This window comes from Melospiza georgiana, chromosome 4, assembly GCF_028018845.1.
Source record: "Melospiza georgiana isolate bMelGeo1 chromosome 4, bMelGeo1.pri, whole genome shotgun sequence".
In the NCBI taxonomy this organism is placed as follows: Eukaryota; Metazoa; Chordata; class Aves; order Passeriformes; family Passerellidae; genus Melospiza; species Melospiza georgiana.
Genome location: NC_080433.1, coordinates 4,150,491 through 4,176,038, shown reverse-complemented (window position 1 = coordinate 4,176,038; position 25,548 = coordinate 4,150,491). Strand labels below are relative to the sequence as shown.

The window sequence follows — 25,548 nt, the reverse complement described above, 5'->3', positions numbered from 1 at the left end:
AACAGGAAATGTATCTGAGGAGCATTTGCATGGGGATGGTTTCTGTTATCAGAGGTGTTTGGCTCTCTGGCATGTCCTTTCCATCCAGGCATGTACCCTTCTCCTGTAATTGCCAAGATTTTCACATCCTTCTCCAGGGCTCAACTTCATAAAACTATTCCGGGTGTGGGGAGCAAACTCAAAGTCCTTAATGGCAGAATGGGGCCTTAAGCATCGAGGTTTTTAAGGTGTACCCCAATGAATTCCCAGGAGCTCAGCTCCCACCCTCACATGGCTGTTCTGAGAGAAGATAATCCCTCTCTCTGAGCAGCTGTTTCCATTCCAGGTGTTCCTGGCCGAGCTGAAGAGCACAGACCAGTATTTTGCTGTGAAAGCCCTGAAGAAGGACGTGGTGCTGATGGACGATGACGTTGAGTGCACGATGGTGGAGAAGAGAGTCCTCTCCTTGGCTTGGGAGCACCCGTTCCTCACTCATGTCTTCTGCACGTTCCAGACCAAGGTGAGACAAGCATCTGCCACCTTCTTCCACAGGCTGAGAAGGCTTTACTGAAATACAGATGCTTGGTGAAGGGCTTCAGCCTGCTGGGGTCTTCTTGGGACGTGAAAGGGTTCTTCAGATTAAGCACTCAGAAAATTAAAATTAAGCTCCAGAAATTTAATCTACTTTCCCCACATCAATCTGGGGATGGGGTGGTGTATTTGAGGATTATGGCATCCAAGAGTCATTGAGGTAAAATCTGCTGTTAAAATCTGCATCTGGTACCCTGGGCCAAGGATGTGCCAAGGCCACAGCCAGGGTAAGGATGACACTGACTCCTCATGGAGTTATCTGAACCTCTTGGACCATGGAGCATTGTGCTGCAGCTAGCCTGGATCAAAGCCAACTCAAGAAACCCTGGTTTTGGAGGATAAACATGCTGTCATTCACTTCTTTGCCTCCAGTTATTGTTAAATGGCATCAGACACTGGTGGTTCTGCAGCTCAGAGCTCCTGAAACCTTGCTTGTGACTCCAAACCAAAACTGAAGTGACATTTAAGTAATCCACATATTTCCATGGTCCTACATGCCAACAACTGCTCAGCTTCCCAGAGCCACCACCTACAGCCTTAACACCAAAGCACACACAAGGCACAGAAAGAAACCACGGAAGTTTGAGGGTTTGTCTTTGTCCAACCTACTCAAACCATTCCTGAGGGATGGTTGATATCTCTTAGCTCAATTTCAGAGCAGCACTGTCTCATGGCTGCTTGTTCAGGGGTTTGTTTGGATGCTCCCAGTCCCTGCTCAGCCCCAGGGTTTGGTGGCACAAGGCCTTGCTCAGTGTAAGGTTAGGATCTGACCAGTGGGAGGTTCTTCTGCAGGCTCAGGAGAAACAAATACAACCTCTGTGCTACATCCCAGTCATCTGTGGATGTGGCACCTGTTTAAAGACAGGTTAAATTTATAACAGGGAACATCTGGGAACTGCTGTAGGTGATGTGGCATTGAGCCCAGGCATTCATGTTTAACCCCTTTGGGACTGACAGTGGGGATAATGTGTGCTGGGAATGAATCCTTTTAACTCCCTACTTGAGGAGGGCTGGTTTTCAGAGGAAAATATAAATGCCACAACTCCAAAAGCAAAGAAGATCAAGATTTAATTGAAGAGATAAAAAATTGACAGCAGTCACAGCTCTATGAGGGAGATTTTACTCCAGGGATTGCTGCCTGTATCTCCAGAGGGATGCTGACTGAAGCCAGCAGCAGAGCCATGCTGTCTGTGCTCCAGCCTGGTCTGGGAGCTGTAGGTTGTGATGATGTTCATAAAAGTCTTAGGATGGGGGAAGATATGATAATGTTTCAGAAGGCTGATTTGTTATTTTATTATATATATTATATTAAAACTATACTAAAAGAATAGTTATATACTATATATATAGTATATATATAAGAGTATATATATATATACTAGTACTATATACTATATACTATATACTATATACTATATACTATATACTATGTACTATATACTATATACTATATATATACTAGTACTATATATATTAAAATATTATATATATTATATATATACTATACTATATACTTTTATAATAGTATATATATATACTATATATATATACTATATATATATACTATATAGTATAAAACTATACTAAAAGAATAGTAGTATACTAAAACTATATAAAAGAATATATTATATTAAAACTATACTAAAAAACTCCATGTTTCAGAAGGCTGATTTAATATTTTATGATATATATTATATTAAAACTATACTAAAAGAATAGAAGAAAAGATTTCATCAGAAGGCTAGCTAAGAATAGAAAAAGAACGATGACAAAGGCGTGTGACTGTCCAAGAAAGTCCGGACCGCTGGGCTGTGATTGGCCATTAATTAGAAACAACCACATGAGACCAATCCCAGATGCACCTGTTGCATTCCACAGCAGCAGATAACCATTGTTTACATTTTGTTCCTGAGGCCTCCCAGCTTCTCAGAAGAAAAAACCCTAAGGAAAGGATTTTTCATAAAACGTGTCTGTGACAGTAGGTCAGGGTCAGGATGGTGCAGCAGGGACATTCTGGAGTCTGGGTTCAGGCAGTGCAGGCATGCAAGTGTCCCCTTCCCTCATGAGACCACAGCAAAAAGAGGAGAGGCCAAATGGGGTGGTGTCAGGATCCAGGTGGGATTTACTGACTGTTTAAGGGGAAAAACTGAAGGATGGAAAAGCAATGCGTGCCTGAAAAATTCATGGGTGCCAGGCTCAAAAAGCCAGATGATTTTTTTTTTTCAGCACTTCAGGGCAGCAGCACAGAATTGCCCTCCTGTCATGGAGAAAGAATTCCCATCCATCTCATCCCAAGCCATCCCTGCCTCTTTAAATCTGTGTGATCTCCCCATCTTGGCTCCACAGAGAGGAGCTGAGATGGGGCTGCCCAGGCCAAAGCTGCTCTGGGCTCTGGTTGATTTTCTCCCCTGTATTTTCTCCCCTGACCTTTGCAAGCCAGCAGAGATCACTCAGGGCAGGAAAGTCACCCGGAGCTGGGAGCTGTGACAACCTTGGATGGTCCTCCAGGGCTCAAAGCACTGTGGCTGTCAGAATGTCTTTTATGGCAATAGTTTTAGGATCATGGAACGGTTTGGGTTGGAAGGGACCTTAAAAATCACCTATTCCCATCCCCCTGCCATGGGCAGAAGCCACAGCACTGCTGTGTAGAGTCCCTCTATGGATTTTAATATTGAAAATATGACATTTTTTTTGTTTCTTGGAGTTTCACTGGATAGATAAGTAAACAGAAACACATGCGCCAATGCCTTTCTGAATGCCTCATGCTTTGGCTTCCTGAGCTGCTCCAGGTGCTGTGTCTCTGCAAAGGACAATAAAAACAGCAATATTCCTGCACCAAAGCAAGGACCTCAATAGTCCACATGTTTCCAGAGGGGGAAAAAGTCCTTTAATCTGTTGGCAGCTCTCTGAGCTCTGGGATGAGTTTCTTCCTCACCTCCACCCAGGTAATGAGTGACTGCTCAATTACATAAATCTGGATGGCCCTTCAGACAGGTTTTTGGAGTCTGAATGATCGATGCTTTCAAAACTCTGAATACTTTTCTTGTTTTATTGCATGAGAATAAATACAAGCCCACAGTGTTTGTGTGGGTTTTTTTTTTTTTGTCCAATCTTTTTTTGAATTTTTCTGTTTTATTTTACTGCAGTCATCTTTGTATCCAGATATTCAGCTGGCATAATTACATACTCTGAATTTTAACAATAAGCTCAAAGAGCTATTCTGCTATTCTGCTGTATTAGATTTAAAGGGATGCTGTTATGTTAAAGAGGAGGAAAAATATGCTTATAATTCTGTGGAATCCCAAAATCAGTAATGCCAAAAGAGTGACTAGGCAGCCCAGAGCTTATGTTTTATTCTTTTTTGCATTACACTGATCTTCTGCCATAAAAATAGGCTTCCCCTTTTTGAAAGTCACTTTTATTTCTGTTTCTTTACCTCATTGACCAAGTTTTATTAACACCCTTTACCTAAATGCAAATTAAATCTTGAGGCATTTTGACTTGCAGCACAAAACAGCATCAGAGAAGATTATCTCAACCCAAAAGAGAAGTAATGGTTACTGCAATTTAAAAGAAAATATTACAGAAATGTTTATTTTCTGCTTAGTGTTGAACTACGTGTTTTTTTCTGGTGGTGGGCCTTTTTCTCATCCTCTGTTGCCCTTGTGTGCTTAATACTGACTGGAAAATCTCTTACACCGGCAAGAAGGAGAAAAGAATTGTAAAAGAAGTGTGGTCGTAATTTGAAAATTCTTTGTTTTCCATGGGTATTTTCAGATTTTTCATTAGAATATCTCCTCAGAGGTTACTTAAATTCCTGAAATTATTTTTTTTTTTTCCAAGCATGATTTCAGTTTTCTTCTCTCTCTGACTGCCTCTTGAGGGGCAGGGCTGATTTCTTTGCCCTGAATCAGAGCATGGGGTTGGCATGGGGGCATTTCACACCCTTGGCATGTTCAGCTCCTCTGCCTGGTGGTGCCAGGGACCTCCTGAACATCCCTAGCTCCATCCTCCTACTTTTTCTTGGAAATATCTGTCCATCCCTGTAGTATTCTGAGTACTTTGTGCTTGGAAAAAAAATCTGATTCAAGGCCAAATTTGAAGCGGCTGATGGGAAATTTTAGGAAAGCTCTGAGGATTTTGTCTCTTGCAAGCAACAGGCAGGAAGGCTGGCAAGGTCTTGTTGGATCCTGGCCAAAATTTCAACGTGGTTTAGCAGAAATAGCAACGCCTCAGCAGAGCTTTGGGATTTCTACAGGGTTGTGCCAGAGGAGGTGTGAGCAGCTGTAATTAAAATATCAAATATGTGAAGTTTTTGTAAGACACTTCTAGGTGATGTCAGCCCATGTGATGTGAACTGGGGGAAGGAATTGGCCAGGAAAAGAGGAGGATAGCTCAGAAGTGGGGATTTTTAAAGTAAAAGATGATTGCCATATTCAATACACATATTGTCATTGCCTCCCCATTGTCCAGCCTGAGGAAAATCAGCCCAAAATGCAGTCAGCTTTGCCTGAGATTTCTAAAAATCTGTAGTCTAGCTGCACTTTATACTGAAAAAAAAATTACTTCCTAAAATAAAAACATTTAATTTTTTTTCTGTTTTTCAACGGCTAAAATATTTACGTTTCATGGATTTGGCTAGTTTTTGTTTCGTTTTTGGTGTAGTGATTTTATTTTTTTTTTTTAAATCCACAAAACTTCAGACAAATCTTTCTCTAGCCTTGAGGAAATCAGTCTCTCTCCAAGATTCTGCTGGACACTGATAGGGAGAACCACTTCTCTTGCAAGACCTGGGCTGATGGTGCCTCAGTTTATCAGTGAGTGATGGGCTCTGTCTGCTCTGAGTGTGAGGAAAGGTCTTGGGATCTCAGAGCTCGAGTGGAAGCCAAGTCTGCACCTTCCTCTCTGCAAATGCATTTTATTTATGTGTATAAATATATATTTATATGTATAAATATATTCCTGTGCTTTGTACCAAGCAGATGGGCACATCATGCTGAGCATCCCAAATGAGCAGCTCAAAGAGCCAGGAATGCTGAGAGTGCAAGGATTAGAACAAGGAATAAACACTGAGAGAAAAGGCTGGGCTGGATTATTGGGCAGCTGTAAGAAATGCTGCCATCTCCAGAAGACTGGCTGATATTACACAAGAGGGTGGGGAAAAGTATTTAAACCAAAAAACAGAATTAAAGCTTGGATTGCTCTGGTGCAAATTCCAGTGGAGGTGAAGGAGTAAGCGTGTGTTAACTGTTCCTTGTGACAGTGGACACAGAGAGGACTGCATTGCCCTCTTTCCCACTGGGATGCTCTGATGGGATTGCAGCACTCAGTGATGTGGTGGAAAAGGCTGGAGAAGTTTTTGGCTGCCAGTTATCCCATGAAATAAAACAGATCCAAGGTGTGGATCAGCATCAGCATCCAGGCTGTGCTGAGCTGCATGAAAAGGTGAGAGCAGAGCCAGCTGCAGGAATTGCATCATGTCCAGCCTTTCCCTTATCTAGGGACAGCCTAGTTCAATGGGAATGCAGCAGGATTGATCTAGAGCCCTCTCCACATGGAGACATTTGTTAGGGTAACTGATCTAAACACAGGTAAATCCACACTGTCCTGCAGCATTAATTATTCTGACATCCATCCTCCTGGAATCCCTGGGAAGAAGAATTTTTGCTCCTCAGTAAATGGTGTTAAATTGTGTATTTGTATGTATGCAAGTGCTTTCAAAATGCAAAGAAAACAAAAATCTGAAAATCTCTGCAGAAAAGTGCTCTGGAGGGCTTCCAGCTGGTTAAAGGACTTTAAGAGCCTATTAAAGGATGTACCTTCAAAAGATCCATTTAAATGCTGCCTGCTTTATACTCATTGTTTATAAAGTTGAAAGCATCTCTGATAGTGCCTATTCATTCTCCCAGCAGTGCAGCAGAGCAGGTTGGTTTAACCCCATCCCTGCCATGTCCTGGAGAGGGAGCAGGTGGCTCTGTGTGGAGGAGCTCAGCACAGGCACTGAGGGATTGAAAGGGCAGGGAAGTGAGTTCCTGCAGCAATCCAGGCTTTCAGCACTGGCAGGACTGGGGAGCAGTGTTATTTTGTGTGCAGGAGCTGTGTTATGCTGTGCAGGACACTGCTGCCATGTCTGTGTGTTGTACAACCTCATGTTGTAGGGCTCTGTCTGCTGCAGGAGCAGCACTTCACCCTCCCACAGAAGGGTTTGTCCTGTTCCCAGTGCTGCAATGGAGAAAGCCCTTGGGAGATGGTCTAGAAGTAGAGAATGGCTGATTGTCTTGGTTTGGAAAGACAGGAGTCTGCTAAGGAAGGCAGAAGCCTCCCCTGATTGAAGTTGAGAACGTAAACCCTCCCCACCCCTCTGAATTGCTATAAATTTTAATTTAAAGGGCTCTCAGGCAAAAATATGGAAGCAGGAAATAACAGTTCTTTAATAGGAAAGGAAAAATAAAGGATAAAATAAACAATGCAGTACACTAGAACAACACTGACAGAGTCAGAACCCAACCTGACACCCTGTGGGTCAGGGTGTTGGTGGCAGTGCCATTGGAATTGTGGCTCAGCCCTCCTGCAGTGTCAGGGGTGGTTCTGTTGGAGCAAGGGGATCCTGTAGAGAAGGATTTATTCTTCCTCTGAAGATCCAGGGGAAGAAGAGGCAGCTGCTGTTCCTCTGGGGAATCCAGTGGAGAAGCTGCGCTGGTGTTCCAGAATCTCCAGATTATATCCGGGTAGGAAAGCTTGGCTCCTCCCTGTGGGCTCACATCTGCCAATGGGATGCTGTAGTTCTTATCAGCCATGCAGTGACATTCAATAGCTGTTATCAGCAGATGTCCCTTCCCAAGGGAGGAGTGATTGTGAGCACTCAGAGAGAGAGAGAGATAAGGCAAAATGGCCACTTGACAAAGGTAATCTGTCATACAGATGGCAATAGAATACATCTTGCATTGCAATCTGGAACACTGATATATGGATATTTGTTGTCATCTTACTGCAGGGGTTCCGTACTGTCATCTCCTATCACAAAAGTGTCACACCTTCTTGGTGTTTCTCATGGGCACCTCCTCCTAGCACTGACTCTTTCTCCTTCACAAAGCCCCCAACTGACTCCAGTTCCCTTCTTACCCAGCCACCCCACTCTTTTATAGCATCTTCTGCTCATTGCTTACAGCTGTGGCCTGTTAAAGTCAGGCCTGTTCCTGATCTTTGATAATTGGCCCAGCTGCAGCTCCTTAGGGGTGAGATTACTTTCTACACTATCTTTATTTTCTTATATTCTATCCCCCTACAGATATTCTTAAGTCAATTGGTGTTAAATACATCAGGAAGTGTTTGGACAATGCTCCCAGGCACCTGGTGTGATTCTCAGGGGTGTCCTGTGGCCAGGAGTTGGACTGTGATGATCCTTGTTGGTCCCTTCCAGCTCAGAATTTCTATGATTTTATAACTACCCTGGTGCAGTGTCCATCTCTGAGTGCAGGAAGGGCCTTTACAATCCTCCTTGAGCTCTGTGGTCACAAAAGATGGTCATGAGGTCTGTCATGGCACCAAACTTTTTCTGTTGTGTGAGTCCAGAACCATGACCAGAAGTTTAGCTTGAGCATTTGCTACCCAGGGATGCTCCCACAGGTGGTCAGCACTCTGTCTGTCACCTGCCTGCAGGACAGAGGGACAGGACACTCTTTCCAAGCCTTCTGCAGAGCTGTGTGGGTCTCACATTGAGCAACAACATTCCTGTTGTTTGCTCAACATCCACAGGCAGGACTGCTGAATTTGCAGGCAACTCCAACATGGGAAGAGATGAGAATCTTTCATGTTTCAGAAGGCTGATTTATTATTTTATGATATATATTAATGTTAAAAGCAAATGAGACATTAAAACTATACTAAAAGAATAGAAGAAAGGATTTAATCAGAAAGCTAGAAAGGAATGGAATGGAATGGAATGGAATGGAATGGAATGGAATGGAATGGAATGGAATGATAATAAGATCTTGTGACTGACCAGAGTCTGAGACAGCTGGACTGTGGCCATTAATTAGAAACAACCACATGAGACCAATCACAGATGCACCTGTTGCATTCCACAGCAGCAGATAACCATTGTTTACATTTCGTTTCTGAGGCTTCTCAGCTTCTCAGGAGAAAGGATCCTAACAAAAGGATTTTTCATAAAACATGTCTGTGACACAGGACCGCTGCAGGGGATAAGGGCATGGCAGAACCTTGAGAATCAGGGAGTGGTTTGGGCTAGAAAGGACCTTTAAAGGTCATCTAGTCCAGCTGCCCTGCAGTGAGCAGGGACATTTTCAACCAGATAAAACCCCCCTGGCTGCTCCAAGTGCTGACAGGCTCCAGAGCCTCCCAGGACAGGCAGGAGCCATCAGCCAACTTTCCCAGGACAAGGGGAAGTGAAGTGGAGCCTGTGTGCAAGAACGTCCCCCCCGCCACTCCGACCCTTTGACCTCAGCTCTCTCTTGAATTTTTGGTGGTTTCTAGAACGGGTTTTGCCACTTCCCATATTTAATGTGCTCTGTGGCTCTGCAGATCTCAGACCTAGGAAGCTGACTGCAGCAAGTTGTTGCACTTGGCCTTTCTTGGTTACACCTCACCACTCACAATGACGTAGGGCTGATCTCAACCAGTTCTCTTCCACGAGCTGTTCCAGGAATCTGCACTTCTTAAGAAGCAAGGGGAACTTCCAAACCCCTTCCAAGAGCAGGAAAGTCAGAGTGACCCTGTCTGTCTTTTCAATAGAGTTTTCTATAGCACCTGATATATCATAAACTTCAGTACTAAACATTCCTGAGTAAAGTTTGTATTCTCCAGCTCCATGACTTAAGGAGCAACAGGGTTTGTATATGTGGATGTAAATTATTCTGAGGGGTCGCTCCACCTTTTCTTCCCTCAAGGATGCTGCCAGAGTCCCCAGTTTCAAGTCAGAGTCCCTGGGTTCATTTATACAAGTACATCAGATGTTGCTCAATCCATGAACAAGCAGAGCATGACTGCTCATTCTACTGGATAAACAAGGATTTCAGGCTACAATTAGAGATGTGTGATGAGGTGTAGCCAAAATCAGTGGGCTTTACAGGGGAACTGAGGGGGTTTTTTCCTTCCCAGCCCCCTAAAGCTGAGTCTGGCCCATTTCAAGCCCCATGAGGTTTCTTCAGTTCCAGCAGGACACACATGGTTGCTGGTGTGTTGTTGGCTAAACCCCATCACCTCCCTGTGCACCTTCCCAAAGAGCATCTGTTCACGTATTTTCCTGAGCTCACATTGCTTCCAGCATTTATACATTTCTTCACTAAATTTCCCACCTTCCTCTGGCCTTTTTTGCTTGCTGAAACTCATTTATGTGCACAGCCCCCTGCAGGTGCAAGAAACACTGAAAACCTGCACCCATTTGGTTGAGTGATGGAATTTGTATTCTTTCCCCAGGAGGCCAGATCTGGCTTTGAGCTTGTTGGATAACAGGTGGGGTTTCCAGTGAGTCCATTTAAATTAGAGTGCTGTAATTAAGAGGATCTGGCTAAAGAAATTGCACAAATTAGAGCAGACAGCTGTTGTTTGAAAGGAACAAGCACTTTTGTGGTTTTTGAACATAGCCAGCTCTTGGCTTGCTGCCAGAGATACTTACATTAGATTTTATGGATAAAAACCTTCAACTGTTAAAAATATAAGTGAAAATAACTCTATTTCCCCCCCAGAAAAAATGCAATGGGCAATAGGCAACACAAGGAAGATATTCATAAACTTTATAGCATAGCCTAGAGATGACTGACTTCAGGTGTGTACAGAACAGAGAGAGGCTTTGAGGGGGAAAAATACCACATCCATTTTGTTTTATTCCTGCACTTATGCACAAAAGGTGAGATTCCCAAAACAGAAGTTTAAACTGGGACCATAGCTCAGTGTGCAGATCCGTTCCTTCAGAAAAAGGTGCCCTTTCTGCTTTGTAGAGACAATTCAGAGTGGAAGGCATCAATCCAAACCAGCTTCTGCAGGGTTCTGGTGGTGAGTTTTGGCTCTTGCAGCTGTGAGTGGATCAGTGTCATGGACATGAGCAACCTGGTCTAGTGGGAGGTGTTGGAACCTTAGGGGTCTTTAAGGTCCCTTCCCACCCAAACCATGCAGTGATTCCATGATTCTGTATCAAGGATTGGAAAAGAAACCTCAGTGATCAGCTCTGCTCATTATATATAGAGAGATTCCATCATTTCTGTGTGCCAGGAGGAGAGTTTTTCACTGCCCTGGTTGAACAACTGATGGTTCCTTGTAACTGGGGACAACAGCTCGACCATGCAGGTGCTCAATGGGTATCTAGAAACATGATTAATTCATTACTTTCCCCCACCAGCAAGTTACATAGAGCGGCTTTCAGGCTTAAAATCAAGCATGTGCTTGGAACAAATGGCTGTGTCTGGCTGGTGTCTCTGATGACTTGAGAGAGTCAACCCCAGGTGCCTCCACGGAAGCTGTGCAGCAATGCAGGTGACACCAGCTTGAAGTGACTCCACTGGATGGGTACTGAACTGGGATGGGGACCAGAGGAGAGCTGGGAGTGATTTTTGCCTTTTCCACTAGAAGCTTGTCCATCTGTCCTTCTGCTGTACGGGCACTGTAAAGTCACTGACCCCTTTCTGTGAGCCTGGAGCTCTGCTGGTAAAAATCCACGGCCCCAGCTGGTTATGAAGGGGCTTTGCAGTGTTTGCTAGTGGTGTTTATAGAAATCAGAGCAGGGAATGTGAGTTTGGGCTTAGGGAACCAAGAGGAGAAATGAGGAATCTAAAAAAAAAAAGCTGTTTTCTTTCCAAAACCCTCACAGTAACACTTTCCTTCCTCTTTTTGAGTGCTTTCTGAGCAGTTTGATTTTATTATTTATTATTTATTATCTCCTTGTCTCATTCTCTAGGAAAACCTCTTTTTTGTGATGGAATACCTCAATGGAGGAGACCTCATGTTCCACATCCAGAGCTGCCACAAGTTCGACCTCCCCAGAGCAACGTAAGACATTTACCATTGCCTTTGGGCCTGATTTTATTCCCTGCTCTGCCCCTGCCCTGCAGAGGAGATCTTGGGCAGATTATTTCACCTCTCTCCACCTTGCCCAGCTGAAAAGTGGGGATGATGCTTGTGCTGGAAGCCTCTCTGTCCCAGCTGTCCCCAAACTCAACAGAACCATGCAGGACATTCTCCCAGCTCAGGGAGGGACTGGAGTGAGTCACTTCCCATCCTCTTCCCCCTCCCACACAAGACTTTTAGTCTTGGTTTCACTCAGACATGACCTTGCTTCTTTTCAACACCCTGTAGCCAAGCTGCAGGACCTGCTTAAGCTGAGGTTCCCAGCCCAGTGGTCAGAGGTGAAGCTGTTGTTTGTCAGAAGTAATGGGATTTTCCCTTTTTTCCCCACTTAAAGTTCAAGGGGGTGGGGTGAAAACCTATCAAAAGCACAAAAGGTAAATTTAAACAAAAAATTAATATACCAGCAGAGAATTAAATATGTATTTAGCTTTGATTAAAGCAAATAGAAGAATTAGAATAAATGAAAGGTGCTTTTGATCCTTCTGCAAGCAAAAGGTATTTTGAAAGTCAACATTGAAACCACTATAGGAATTACGTTTATTTAATAATTTAATAATAAAAAACCCACACCATCTTTTAAATCAGTGTTTGGTGATATTTTTCAAATGAATTTGAACATCCAGAGTTAAGGGCCAATGCATTGAAGACTGAGGGAGCAGAGCTGTGCCACACTGGAGTGGGATATGATCCTGTGGTTTCATTCACTTCTGGGACAGCACTTTCATTCTTCACAATGATGGCCTCTTTGACCTTTGGGTCAAAATGTGCTGAGAACAATGACTTCAAGCTCAAAAAAAAACTCCAGAGAAAGGCCACCAGCCTGCTGGATAGCCCATATTATGGATAAGCTTTCAAAACCAGAAAACAATTTCTTTACTGAAAGTGTACTCAGTCATTGGAACAGGCTGTCCAGGGAAGTGGTGGGATCACTGTCCCTGGAAGTGTTCAAAAAATGTGGATGTGGCACTTGGGGATGTGGATTTTTAGTGGTGGTTTTGGCAGTGCTGGGTTAATGGCTGGACTCGATGCTAGAGGGGTTTTCCAGCCTAAATAATTCCAGAATTCCAGGATTCTTTGAAAAGCAGGTTGTAAATCTGGGCAGGGAGTCTGTCTGTGCTCCTCATCTCAGATTCCCCCTGCTTTTGGGAATCTCACATCACCCATCAGGAAAACACAGTCACCCCAAGCCTTCTGGAGACACTCCAAACCTTCTGGAACCTAAAGAAATTTTGGCTCTTGTGGGGACAAGGTTTTTTCTCTTTTTGGGTCTAGTTGAAAAAACCTTTGGGAAGAAGCTCCTGTTCTGACCTGTGCCTTCTGTCATTCAGGTTTTATGCTGCTGAAATCATTTGTGGGCTCCAGTTCCTCCACTCCAAGGGCATCATATACAGGTAATTTTACTCTTTAGTGTAATTAATATGCTAAATGCTAAACCTTTTTTGCTTTTTCCTGCAATGGCAGCAGAGAGGTTGTTCCTTGGCTGTACTTACTGGCATTGCAATTCCCTGCACATTTCCCTTTTACATAGTTTGGGTGCTTTATTTTGAAGAGAGACTGTAGAAAAGGCAGTTTTGATCCTTCTTTCAGAACCCACTTCTATTTCAGTTAACAGTAAAACAAATGGATTTATTGGGATGTGGTTTTTACATTTTGCATTTACACAGAGCCATTCACACAGCACCCAGTGCAGGCACCTGGTTTAAGCTTTCAACATATCAAGGTATATTAGGGTCGAGTCAGAAACAAGAAATTTGGTACATCTGCTGTGCTGGTTACCTTGGGACAGTGGTGACAAGCTCAACCCTAGTAACAAAAACAGTGAGACAGTGATATATCTTAATTTTGGATTAATTTTGTGCACAGTGGGGAGATGGGATTCATCTCATCATCATGATTCTGAGTTGTCTGTTAAGTTCTTCTTGTAATAAGCAGAGAGTAGAGGGCATTTTTAGGTTCATCAAGCCTGTGTTAAAATGTGCATGGGAAATGTCCAGTTCTACCAGAAATTAGGCCACAGTCTGATTTCCCAGGGCCAAAAGGAGGATCTAAATTTCTGGGGAGCTCTGGTTAAGCTCAACCTCATGGCAAAATTCAGTTATTACATTGCAGCCCTCTTTAAAAGCAGAAAACAAATAACTTGTCACAAATAAATGAGCAAGCTCCCTACAGCAATGATGTTTGCAGAGCCCAAAATGAGCTTATTTTAGTGTTTGTCATGTAGCATGAACATTAGAGCAAATGCTGAAAGTGGATGACTTGCTCACAATCCATTCTCCCTTTGAAACACGAGTTTTGATTCTTATTAGTACTCATGTGGGAGCCATTTATAGTCTTTATTGACCAGTGATGGTGATTGCATAAACATGAGATCAATATCAGTGGCATTAAGCTAAGATGATCTCTGGGGCCTCAGCAACTTTTCTGTCTCTAATTCTTATTCTCCATGAGTGAAGGGAAAAATTTTCTGAAGTGCACAAATCACTTGGCCATGTCTGTTATTTTTAGTCAGTCTTCTCAGAAAATCTGATTAAAAATATCTGCAGGACATGGTGACTTTATGGCAGAGCTCCTAACGCTGACATTTTATTTATAATTCACATTTTTACTTGGAATCGCTGTGCCAGTGCTGTGCTGGGGTTTGGGACCCATTTCCTCCTGAAAGGAGAGGGGTGCTTAGAGTCTGGAACCTTGGGAATTGAGGAAAAATTGGCACATCTGGGCACTGGGTACCATGTGGATAGGAAGAAATATCTCATTCCCAGAAGTTGGTGATGTTGCTTTGGGTATCAAGCATTGAGAGAAAAGATTTAACCAGTCCTACTCTCTTTTCCCTTTTTCACTGAAAACAATGACAACAAGGTCAGCTGAGAACACAGAGTCATCAGTATCTCTGTCAGAGCAAACTAAGCACTTAGGAAAGTGAATAGAAATAATTTTTGAAGCTGCATCTCTTGTGATGTTGTAAGAATAATGAATCCAGCTGTTCTGTCTCATGCACCCACATTTGGAAACATTGCCTTAAATTTTAACGAATGAGCCGAGGTGTTTTTTGGCAGAAACTCCAGTCCCTGGAGCCAATGAGTTTGAGACTCATCAAAATAATGAAAGGGAACTGTAGGCGATGGGTTTTTTTGTTTTGCTTCGATCTACCAGATGAATAAAAGCAGTGCTGGCAGCCCGAGATTGATCTCAACGTTGTAACTAAAATAAGTCATTCCAGTTGGAAATTGTGACAACACGAGTGTCTGCCACTTGGAAGGCAAATGTTTCTCAGTTTTCTCTGTATTTCTCTTTGATTGATGACTCCCATTTTGTCTGGGGCCATATTCTTGCAGCACACAACAATTTAGTGTGTAAACACTGCAGTGTCCCCCACCCTGATGGGGACCTGGCCCAAGCAGGACAAGGAGCTTTGCACAGAGAGATTCTGAAGAATCACCTTCCCTGCAATTGCAGGCCATTATCCCAAGAGCATCAAGCACTAGAAATACCTTCCTTGAGGAACATTTCTGAAAAAAACCCCACATTGTAAAGCAGTTGTCAGAGGGAGGGCGTCCCTGCAGTAGCCTCGTTGTTGGGCCTCTTGCCTGAAATGTGGAAAATCACAGAATCACAGATTCACAGAGTGGTTTGGGTTGGAAGGAGCCCTGAAGATCACCAGCCCCCTCACCATGGGCAGGGATGACATCCACAGTATCAGCTCCCATCCAACTTGGCCTGTTGGCCAAAATATGTGTAGGCCCTGAATTAGTGTGAATAATAACAATTGCACCCTCAGCTGTGGGTGTAATTGTTATTTTTATTTATTATTTTTATATATTATATTAATATATAATAATTTTTTAAATATATATATTAAGACACACAAATGTGTCTGGGTGCTTTGGGAGAAGGAGCAGTGATTGCCAGCACAAACCAGGCAGTGCAGGAATGTCTGTGCTCAAAGACCAAGTGAACCAAATTCTACCCACATCCCCAGCTGAGTGCAGCATCACTGATACAAACATTTTACCTGGGTCACTATCTCAAATCAAAACAAAACCTTTAGGAAAGATCTAAGAAAATTAACATGGAATCCATGCCACTCTTCCTTTCTTTCTGCTTTTTCTACTTTACAAGTTTTTCTCTCCTTTCACAGTTAGTTCCCACTTGAGGACCTCTTTGTTCTCCACCAATGGTCATGATTCATCAGCTCGTTTGCTTTTATTTCCTTCTCTGTCCATTTCTGTTTTCTTCCTCTCTCTGGGCTCTTTGTTTCCCAGAGTAGCTGAGAGCCTGAAAACTGAGACAGCAGCCTGGCAGCTGAGCGTGAAAGGCTTTCTAAATCCTGGGGTTCAGACGGTGCAGCCCAGCAGTGGTGGGAACTCTAAGATTATTCTGGGATTATTCTGAGGTTATTCTGGGATTATTCTGGGGTTATTCTGACCCTCTGCAGGATTTATGAGTCCTTACCTCTTGTGGCATTTTTAGAGTCTGCACTACAAGGGAGATCTGGCAGCAGCTTCAGAGAAAATATTGAGATTCCCAGGGGAGGAGAGAGTGAGAATTACCTGCTCTCATTCTCCAAACTGTGTTAGGGAAGAAGCACCAGCTGGCACAAAACCCTTCTTAGCTTCATTATTGTGCATCCTTGAAGGAAACAGCTTTTAGAAGATGTCTTGGGTGATGTGATCCTTGGAAGTATCCAAGGCCAGGTTGGATGAGGTTTGGAGCAATATGGGATAGTGGAAGCAATTGGAACTGGGGAATCTTTAAGGTCCCTTCCAAGTCAAACCACTCTGTGATTCCATGATTCTGTGTCCTCTCCAGCAGATAAATCAGATAAATCAGTGCTGCAACAAGAGAAATGCAGGAGGGGAATGCTGAAGCCCAAGAGAGCAGTTCCTCGTTTGTCCCTCAGCCTTCCTTTGTATTTCCAGCATGGAGGCAATACACAGAGGCAGAGAATGAGTGTAATAAGTGTAACCTGCTGAAATAACTTGTGTGCTTCACACTTTGAAGAAATTGTTTTCTTCTCTTCCTCCACAGAGACTTGAAGCTGGACAATGTCCTCCTGGACAACGAGGGGCACATCAAAATTGCCGACTTTGGGATGTGCAAGGAGAACATGTTTGGAGATGCAAAGACAAGCACTTTCTGTGGCACTCCCGACTATATTGCCCCTGAGGTAGGTGTGGGGCACAGGGAGTGCTGTGGGACAGGGAACATCTCCAGACATGACTGCTGTGCAGTGGTGGAGGTTACAACAAGCAATAACCTGGTTAGGAGCAGTTCCAGGCCAGAAACTGGATTTCAGCATGGCTCAATCTGTGTTACTGTTTGGCATTGCTTATTTTTTTGTGGCTAATTCATTTTTTGATGCAAGTGGAACTAGGCTTAAACCAAGGAAGAGAATGCTCAATGGAAATTCTTTTTGGACCATGGCAGAAGAAACTCCAAGAGGTCCTGAAATTGAGGGACAGACACAGCCTGAGGAATGCTGACTGTGCCCTTTCCCTTATTTCAATTTTTACCCAGACATAAACTTGTTCTTTATTTAAGCTAGAAAATTTAGGTGTTTTAGACTAGATCTCCCCAGAAAAGAGAAAGTTTCCTTAACTTGATGGCTTCACACAATGATTGATCCTACTATAGAGAGGCTTTGACTAATTAGGTGGCCACAGAAAATATTTTTTTAGCTCAGAGAAAAACCTACAAGTCATCCATGCATCATGTCTGACGTTGGTCTGAAATCCATTTATTTACCTTTCAAGATCCCATTTTGTAATTTTCGTGTTTTCATGATGGATATTGGTATTTTCCAAAGAGTTGTCAAAACCTTTAGGGTTTTTTTCCCCTCTGCTGTAATTCATTGGTCCTTCACTGTGCACTAAGGGCTCAAGTCTGGCTGAGGTTACACCACTGCTGGCTCAAGGGTCTCTTCAAATCAATTGGATTTCTATTGCCTAAGAATGGGTGTAAGTGTGCTCTGCAATCAAGCTGCAATTGTCTTTTATTCCACTTCAGTATGCCTTTATTTAAGAAAAAAAATGCTATTTTTTGCTCCTAAAAAAAAAAAAAGCCAAGAGTTGATCCATTATATGTGATTTTATTTTATAGAAAAGAGAAAAACTGAAATAGCTCAGGGTTTTATTTCTACGCTATGTTTATTTTAGGGATTCAATGAGTGCCTATAAAACATTTTATCTCCAAATTGAAAGCACTTCTGGAGTTTATGGATCATCTCTCCTGCCACAGGCAGGAGCACTGGACTCTGTCAGTATTTCACTGCAGCTGCTGCCACTGTAAATTTTTACAGACCCAGCACCTTGGCCACAGCCATGCAAATAAGGGGGGTATGGGTCAGTAGACAAGCAATTTTTTTTCTTTTCAAAAAAATCTGACCAGAAAAAAAGACAGCCTGAAATTAAATTAATGAGTTTATTTTTGTCCCAGAGAATTTCAAACAAAATAAACCCTTTTATTTCTGAGTGCCATAAAACACTTCAATTTCAATTTCCAGATACTTAAGACTTTTAAAGATAAAGCCTTATAAAAATAATTTCTCTTTTCAGAAGGAAAGGTTGGGATGATTTTGTTTGTAAGTGATCCAGAAAAAAATATATTAAGGGGTCGTGGTGATTTTTATTTTTTTTTGCTCTGAGTAGAATTGTATATATTACAGCATATTGTATATAGTACAGCTCATTGTATATATTACAGCATATATTCAAATCTATTTTTTGTACCTTTGGCCTCTCCTCTTCTGGAGACAGATGGAGCGTAGAGCATCCCACTGCAACCAAGATGTGGGCTCAAGAGTAAAAATTGTGGCCCAAAATTAAATTTTCCCCTCTACAGCTCTAAAATTCTGATAAGAATCCTATGCACCACAATCATCACGTGAACCTTTAGATATCTGCAATGTAAAATCTATATATGAGCAGGTTTTTGAGGCTCTTTGAGAACCAAAGGAGACACACAGGGGTTGTATTTTACAGCAGGTAGCTATTTAATTAGATGCTTAAAACTGGATGAATTCCCTTCCTTTGCTATAAAAGGAGCTAGTGATAAGTGGTCCAGCTCTAGATATCTCCACAACAGATACCTAAAAGCAGGTGAGATTAATTTTGCTTCTCCAGGGAGGAAGTTTGAGAACTTGGTGATGGTCCTTTAGACCCTGGGGAGGTCATCATTCCAGCTGGATGTCACTTTATAGGTGACACTGAAATGCACAAACCAAGGGACTGACTGAGGACAAATTCCCATTCCTCCATTTAAAGACGTCTCAAGAGGACAGATCACCAACACCTTTCATGTTTTTCCTGGGGAGGATGTTGCTGGGGTAGAGTCACACCCTTTTAAGTGACTGATAGTCCCCAAGTACCTTTAAGCTGCCACATTTGTAATTTAAAACTCAGCTTGTGTCACTGGAATCAATCCCAAGATGCTGATTCCTGACCATTTTGTCCTCTTGGACTTCACAAGCCTGATTTGAACCCTTGGAGAGCAGGCTAAAGATGACTCGTCTCATCTTTTACAATTGAGATCTCATTGGTAGCCAAGGATTTGTTCAAGTAATGTAAGAATTACATGCAGCTTGTTGTCTGTAGTGCCGGGGACTGTTTTGGCACCCAGGTGTGGCTCCAAGTTTCCAGTGGCAGAATTCTGGCTCCTGCTGCAGGCAGGGGGAAGCACCTCTGACAGAGCAGCTGTTGCAAGGCCATGGTCTGCCCGCCCTCCTGAAGTTGAAAAACTCATGTCAGACATTTGATTTCTGCCTTTGTGACTCCCCTTTCTGGGCAGATACTGCTGGGGCAGAAGTACAACACCTCTGTGGACTGGTGGTCCTTTGGTGTCCTCCTGTATGAGATGCTCATTGGCCAATCCCCTTTCCATGGCCAAGATGAGGAGGAGCTTTTCCAGTCCATCCGCATGGACAACCCCTTCTACCCTCGCTGGCTGGACAAGGATGCAAAGGACATTTTGGTGAAGGTAAGAGTCAACACCCATCAAATGAAAGCCTTTCTGCCAGAATTATTGCTTTGTCTTCAATTTGTTTATCCTCGGCTGTTGTAGAGAGGAACAGATGTAGTTTAGTCATTGTCTTTCCTGTACCACACCTCTCCCACAAGGAGATTTGGGTGTATTCCTTCTCCTGATATCTCCTCACAGACACCAGCAGAGATCAGTTTATTTGCAGAGCAATCCCTAAGGTTTTAATGAGCAAAGCTCATTAACTCCTGGGAAAAATACTTCAAACTAAGGGTTACATGAGTCTGAGATGTTGAACATCTCTTTTGGGGGCACATGCTTCCATCTTTCTGCCCAAACACCCTGTACTGGTGTAATCTGTCAGGATTAGAGGTAAGAGTCATCTAAATACCAATCAGTAAACTTCCTTGTTTAGGAAAAGAAAATCCTAACATTTTCTCGATTATGGCCTCCTCTCTGGATAATTACACATTCCACCCTGCTTTATGCCTGTGTTATCATCAGAGAATTTAACCTATGGGATCAACATTCCAGCTTTTTGTAAGAGAGCCCGAGAGGAGGCTGGGGGCGAGAGGGAACATCCGCCAGCACGCCTTCTTCAGGGAAATCAACTGGGAGGCTTTGGAAGAGAGAAGGATGGAGCCTCCTTTCAAACCAAGAGTGGTAAGGATGGATCTTCTTTCACTTCCACCCATCTCAGGTCTTCTAAACCATGCATTTCTACTGTCTGCTCCTCACAGCACTGCTTGGTGGTGGCTGCGAGCCCAGGTCTGGCACACCCACACCTGGGAAACCATAAATTACTCACTGCTTTCCCAGTTACTGCAGCAGGGTAACACCTTCCCTTCACCTCAGAACTGCAGCCCATTCTGAAGGGATTGCCTTTCATTGCACTGCTGAAGGTAAAACAACTCAGAAACCAAGTGTTTGGCTACATCAGAATAATCCTGACTATTAATAACAGTCTTGTTAAATTATTAAAGTCCTGTTAATAACAATAATAGAATTTAATTTGACAAGCACATCATATTTTCATTTTACAGTCTTCCACAACTGTTATGCAATTGGTGAGTTCAGTCTGCCATGTTACAAAGCTGTAACATCCCTGCCTGGCAGAATTCCTGGATCACAGGCTCAGTGCCTCCTTTACAATATTTATATTTACTGGCTCCCAGCTGAAGGTTGAGCTGAGCCCATAGGAAGGAGCCTGACAGAGCCAGTACCATGGTAATAAAGATCTGACTATTAATGGCTTAACTTTTTTTTTTTTTTCTTTTCTTGAAGAAATCTCCAAGTGACTGTAGCAACTTCGACAAGGAATTCCTAAATGAAAAACCCAGACTGTCCTGTGCTGACAGAGCACTGATTAACAGCATGGACCAAAATATGTTCAGCAACTTCTCTTTTGTGAACCCTAAAATGGAGAAAATATTTTCCTGAGATCTGCCTTACTGAAGGAATTCTCTGTAATGATTTGAGTAGCACTTTGTCAGCTGAAGACTGTGCATGGTTGTTTTTATCAAGAACCCTCCAGAAAGAAAGCACCTCAGAGAAAGTTTGTACCATGCCTGGAGGCTTCTGACTTTCTCCAGTCCATGGCAGATGCCAGCCCACTCTTCATTGATGATAAAGTTTCTTTGTGGTATCTTTTGGTCTCTCTTCTCTCTCTTCCCAATGTTCTTGAAGTAGAAAGCGTCTGAAAATGAGCAGGTGCCAAAACCTGTTCCCCACTATTGTACACTCAGCCAACAGGTTTCTCTGTAAGAAAATATTAATATATTTGAGCATTCTGGTGATGTCAGTGCCCATTTCTGCAACTCTGACTCAGACCCACCTTCTTCTGAAGGAAAAGTGGTTTGCTCAAGGCCTGAGGGTATCAGGGAAGACTCAGGTTGGATGCTTTGGTAACCTCCACATGTACATGTGCAGAATTGCCAAAGTGTGCACAGCTTTGAAGAAAGAAATTTGCTCCCTACATCCTTTAGAAATGTTGTTCACACGTTAGGATTCAGTTTTTCTCCACGGGACAAAGAGACTTTTTTCATGTGTCCATTCCACATCTCAATGGATCATTACCAAAGAGAGTGCCAAGATTGGTACAGAAAACCAGAGGTTTACACTTAGTGCCTGAGCAGGAAGGATGGGAAGTTGCAGAATGTTTCAAGAACCCTGTTCTAAAGCTTTAAGTGTCTTCTGAAACACCAGACTCAGGGCAAGATCTTAATGGGGCTTTCTGACATTTTACCCTAAAACCACATGAGAAAAAGGCAACATTTCCTCAAACCATTGTTTAAGCATTGCAAAAGTGGCCTTGCACTCACAGAATTGGGGTATTTAAGTTTAAAGGTGCTAACTGGTCCTGCAAAGGCTGATTTACTTATTTCTGTAAATGATGTCCCAGCTCACAGGTCAATGAGCTGCACACAATGGTCACAGGGCAGGAGGCGCCTCAGGTGAGGGTGGCCCTCACCCCCACCTTGTGACATTTTGCAGTGTGTTCTATCCAGTCTGTGGGAATGTGGGTGGGTTTAAAAAAATGTCTTTTCCATGATCCTTTCATCATGGGATCCTTTTAAATAAAGGTGCACTGTTTTCTGAGGTTGGAGATGCGTGAAACCACTTGTCACTGAGATACCCATGAAAAGCTGCGTCAAAATCAAGTCAGAGTCTAAAAAGAAGGTTTTGTAACAACTTGGGCTTAGCCAGTCTCTCAGGCTGGTGTTGGGATTTATTTGAAGAACATACATTTGGAGCTTTGTTGCATCAGCCTCCAGTCCATGGAGAAGAAAAGCTCTGGCAGGTGAGTTATCCCAAAATCTGGTTCCCTTTCAGTGCCTTCCTGGTTCTGCTGGTCCAGGCTGTCAATTTGGAGCTCCCAACAGGATGAGTGCAGCCTTGCAGGCAGTGCTGGGATATCACTGGCAGTGGCTGCAGGCACAGAATCCAGCAGGAGCAAGGCTTGAAGTCAACAAGAAGAGCAGAACACCCTGAGAGAGGTTTCAGTTCAGTGATTCTGATGAAATCCTTGTTTGTGATGTGTGAAATGCAGGAGGGGGCAGCTGTTCTCACAGTTTGTGGAGCTGGTCATCATGTTTAATTAGAACAGTTGACATGAATTTTTTAAATGCCAGTGCTGTTTGTACAGTTTAATAAAATGTTGTGTATAATTGGGAAATGGGCATTGAAGTGATTCAATAGGGACAAAGAACAGAGGTGTTTAGAAAAGCTATTAAAATGGCTCTGTGCTGTCTGGGGAACATTCTCCAGGGGAATTTTGACCCATAAATACACAGCAGCAGCAAGCACTTGAACAACTACTACTCCACAGGGCAACATCTAGACCAAGGATTTGGTGCTGTGCAAAGGTACCCAGGAAGAGAGTGAAATGTTCCTTTTCACTACCAGAAGGTGACACAGCGCTCAGTGGGGTCTGGTATCTCTGAGGGGTTGCAAAGGAGATGTGCAGAGGTATTTATTAAAAGAGGGTGACTTAGGACATGGTCCTTTGACACCCAGATGAGGGTGAGCCAAGTCACATGAGGGCCTGAGTGTGTCCATGACTCTGATGGAGTCTGGCCAGCCTCATCCAGACTAGAAACTGCATTTCTAAGCATTTGAAGACTGGCAGTATCCTTGGAGGACTTTTAGGGATGTTCCCTTTGCAGTGGAAGAGCATTTTGGTCCTGACTCCAATTCAGGGACAACCCAAGAGCACAGACCAAGGGAGGAGGGTGCTGGCTCACCTCTTGTGGTTAAGTCACTGAAGAGAAATAGGTTTTAACACCTCTGTGATCAGAAGGAGGGCTCTCTGCACTCCAGCTGTGGTCCCATAGAACCACAAGCATGACTTGTGAAGGAGCTGCCTGAGTAGCTGCTAGAGCAGGCACAGCGTGAGGATTAGTGTGAAGCTTTTGATGCAAACCACAAGAAGCAGCACCTGCTTCTCTCTGTGAGGCACCTCCAGCTTGAAAACCCCACAAACCCACTGGGGAGGGGGGCAGGGAGAGGGGGAGGTGGGTACAAGGCACCACAAACGTGCTCACTGTGTGTCCCAGCTGTGCCTGGGGGTGTGAAGGGTGACGTGGGAAGCAGCAAACGCTTTCCTGTGGTGACAGTGATTGAGAGATATCAGCCTGGGAGGGCTGAAAGCACCCACACAGAAATGAGCCCAGGTACCCACAGAGATGCTCCTCTGCCTTAGCTGAACCTGGCACCTCCATTTCCACCTTATTTCTCTTTCTTTCTCTCCCCTCCTCCATGAAATATTCATTTTATGGCATAGTAGATTGTCACAGACATGTTTTATGAAAAATCCTTTCTTTAGGATTTTTTCTCCCGAGAAGCTGAGACCTCAGGAACAAAATGTAAACAATAGTTATCTGCTGCTGTGGAATGCAACAGGTGCATCTGGGATTGGTCTCATGTGGTTGTTTCTAATTAATGGCCAATCACAGTCAGCTGGCTCAGACTCTCTGTCCGACCCACAAGCTTTTGTTATCATTCCTTCTTTTCCTATTCTTAGCATAGCTAGCCTTCTGATGAAATCCTTTCTTCTATTCTTTTAGTATAGTTTTAATATAATATATATCATAAAATAATAAATCAGCCTTCTGAAACATGGAGTCAGATCCTCCTCTCTTTCCTCATCCTCGGACCCCTGTGAACACCATCACAGTAGATGGGGCCTGACAGGTTTGGTTATTTGTTTGCTGAAGGCTCCATTCTGTTCTGGAGCCCTGTGGGATCACAGCACTGCTGCAGGACCATGGCACCAGCAAACATCTGGGCCTGACCTCCAGCACCACCTGCTTCAGCTCAGGTTTTGGGAGTCCCAAGTGCTCCTTTCTCAGTCTTGCTGCCTCACCTGGTGGATGTATGGATTCCTACTTGTTGGCATCCACCAGATCAGGATGAGTGGGAGTCACCTGTCAATGACAGCCCTGATTCCTGCACTCCTGCAAAGACCTCCAAGAGGAGCTGGGTTGGTCTCACAGCTCCTCAGCACTCAGAAGAGAAAACCAAGCTCTGTTCTGCACCCCACCACGCTCTTTGCAGCCTGTGCTGAAAGGAAAGACAACTTTGCCCAGTTACTACAAGACACTCTTGCAGTACAAAGGCGTCACCAGAATTCCCTGTCAGACAACACAACTCCAAAGAGGGGGTCCTGGCAGTTGAAATGCTCTTCCTTTTGTAGTTATATTTGTACCTTGGACATATAAAACCCACATTAGAGATCCCAGCTGGGACCTTACCTGCTCCCGCACTCCAGGGATGCCACATCACCTGCAGCCACCACATCATCATCAGTGTGTGGCTCAAAGTGTGTCTTGTGGTGTGAGGCCAGCAGAGGTCTCAGTGCAGAGCTCAGGAAGCTTTTCTACCTTCCTTGCTTACACAGAAATTTTATCTCTGCTCCATCACAGCACAAGCAGAGCTGGTGAAATACAGGAAGTAAATGTAATTTTAGCTCTTCTGTAACTGGCACTGAGTGCAGCCCAGTGACTGTACCTGCTGTAGTGGGGTCCATTCCACTGTTGGTAACAGGAAATTTGGAGTCCTTTATCTTCCACATCATCTCAATATTTATGTAGACAAAGATAGAATTGGAAAATAGATGAGATGTGAAACAAAGGAGAAAACAGCATCGAGCTATGGAAGGTGAAGCAAGCACAGAAAAGGCAAGTAAGGAAGAAAAGAGGGATACAGGTTGGTGTAATGTTATGTAACACTTCCCTCATCCATTGGTCTCAATTAGAACTCTGCTGTTTTCCTTCAAAGCCATCAGCACCATCCTAGAGTTGCTTTTGTTGCCAAAGCACAGAACTTTTGGAGATTTCAGAGGATGGGACAGCCTGAGACCAGAATGGCTCTGCTCTGGCCTCCCAGGCAGCACAGAGCTGCCACTCCTGCTCTGACATCTCC

General features: G+C 43.6%; 1 protein-coding gene across 1 annotated transcript in view; it reads left to right on the top strand.

Moving 5' to 3' along the window:
• PRKCQ (protein kinase C theta) overlaps window positions 1-21,366 on the top strand; it is a 38,507-nt gene extending 17,141 nt beyond the window's left edge. Inside the window, exons 12-18 of the mRNA XM_058022391.1 lie at window positions 326-499; window positions 11,483-11,574; window positions 12,981-13,043; window positions 16,681-16,819; window positions 19,438-19,626; window positions 20,161-20,289; window positions 20,911-21,366. Coding sequence (XP_057878374.1) covers window positions 326-499; window positions 11,483-11,574; window positions 12,981-13,043; window positions 16,681-16,819; window positions 19,438-19,626; window positions 20,161-20,289; window positions 20,911-21,066 — 942 coding nt within the window. The 3' untranslated portion in view covers window positions 21,067-21,366. The remainder of the gene's footprint in view (window positions 1-325; window positions 500-11,482; window positions 11,575-12,980; window positions 13,044-16,680; window positions 16,820-19,437; window positions 19,627-20,160; window positions 20,290-20,910) is intronic.
• The last annotated feature ends 4,182 nt before the right edge of the window (window positions 21,367-25,548 follow it).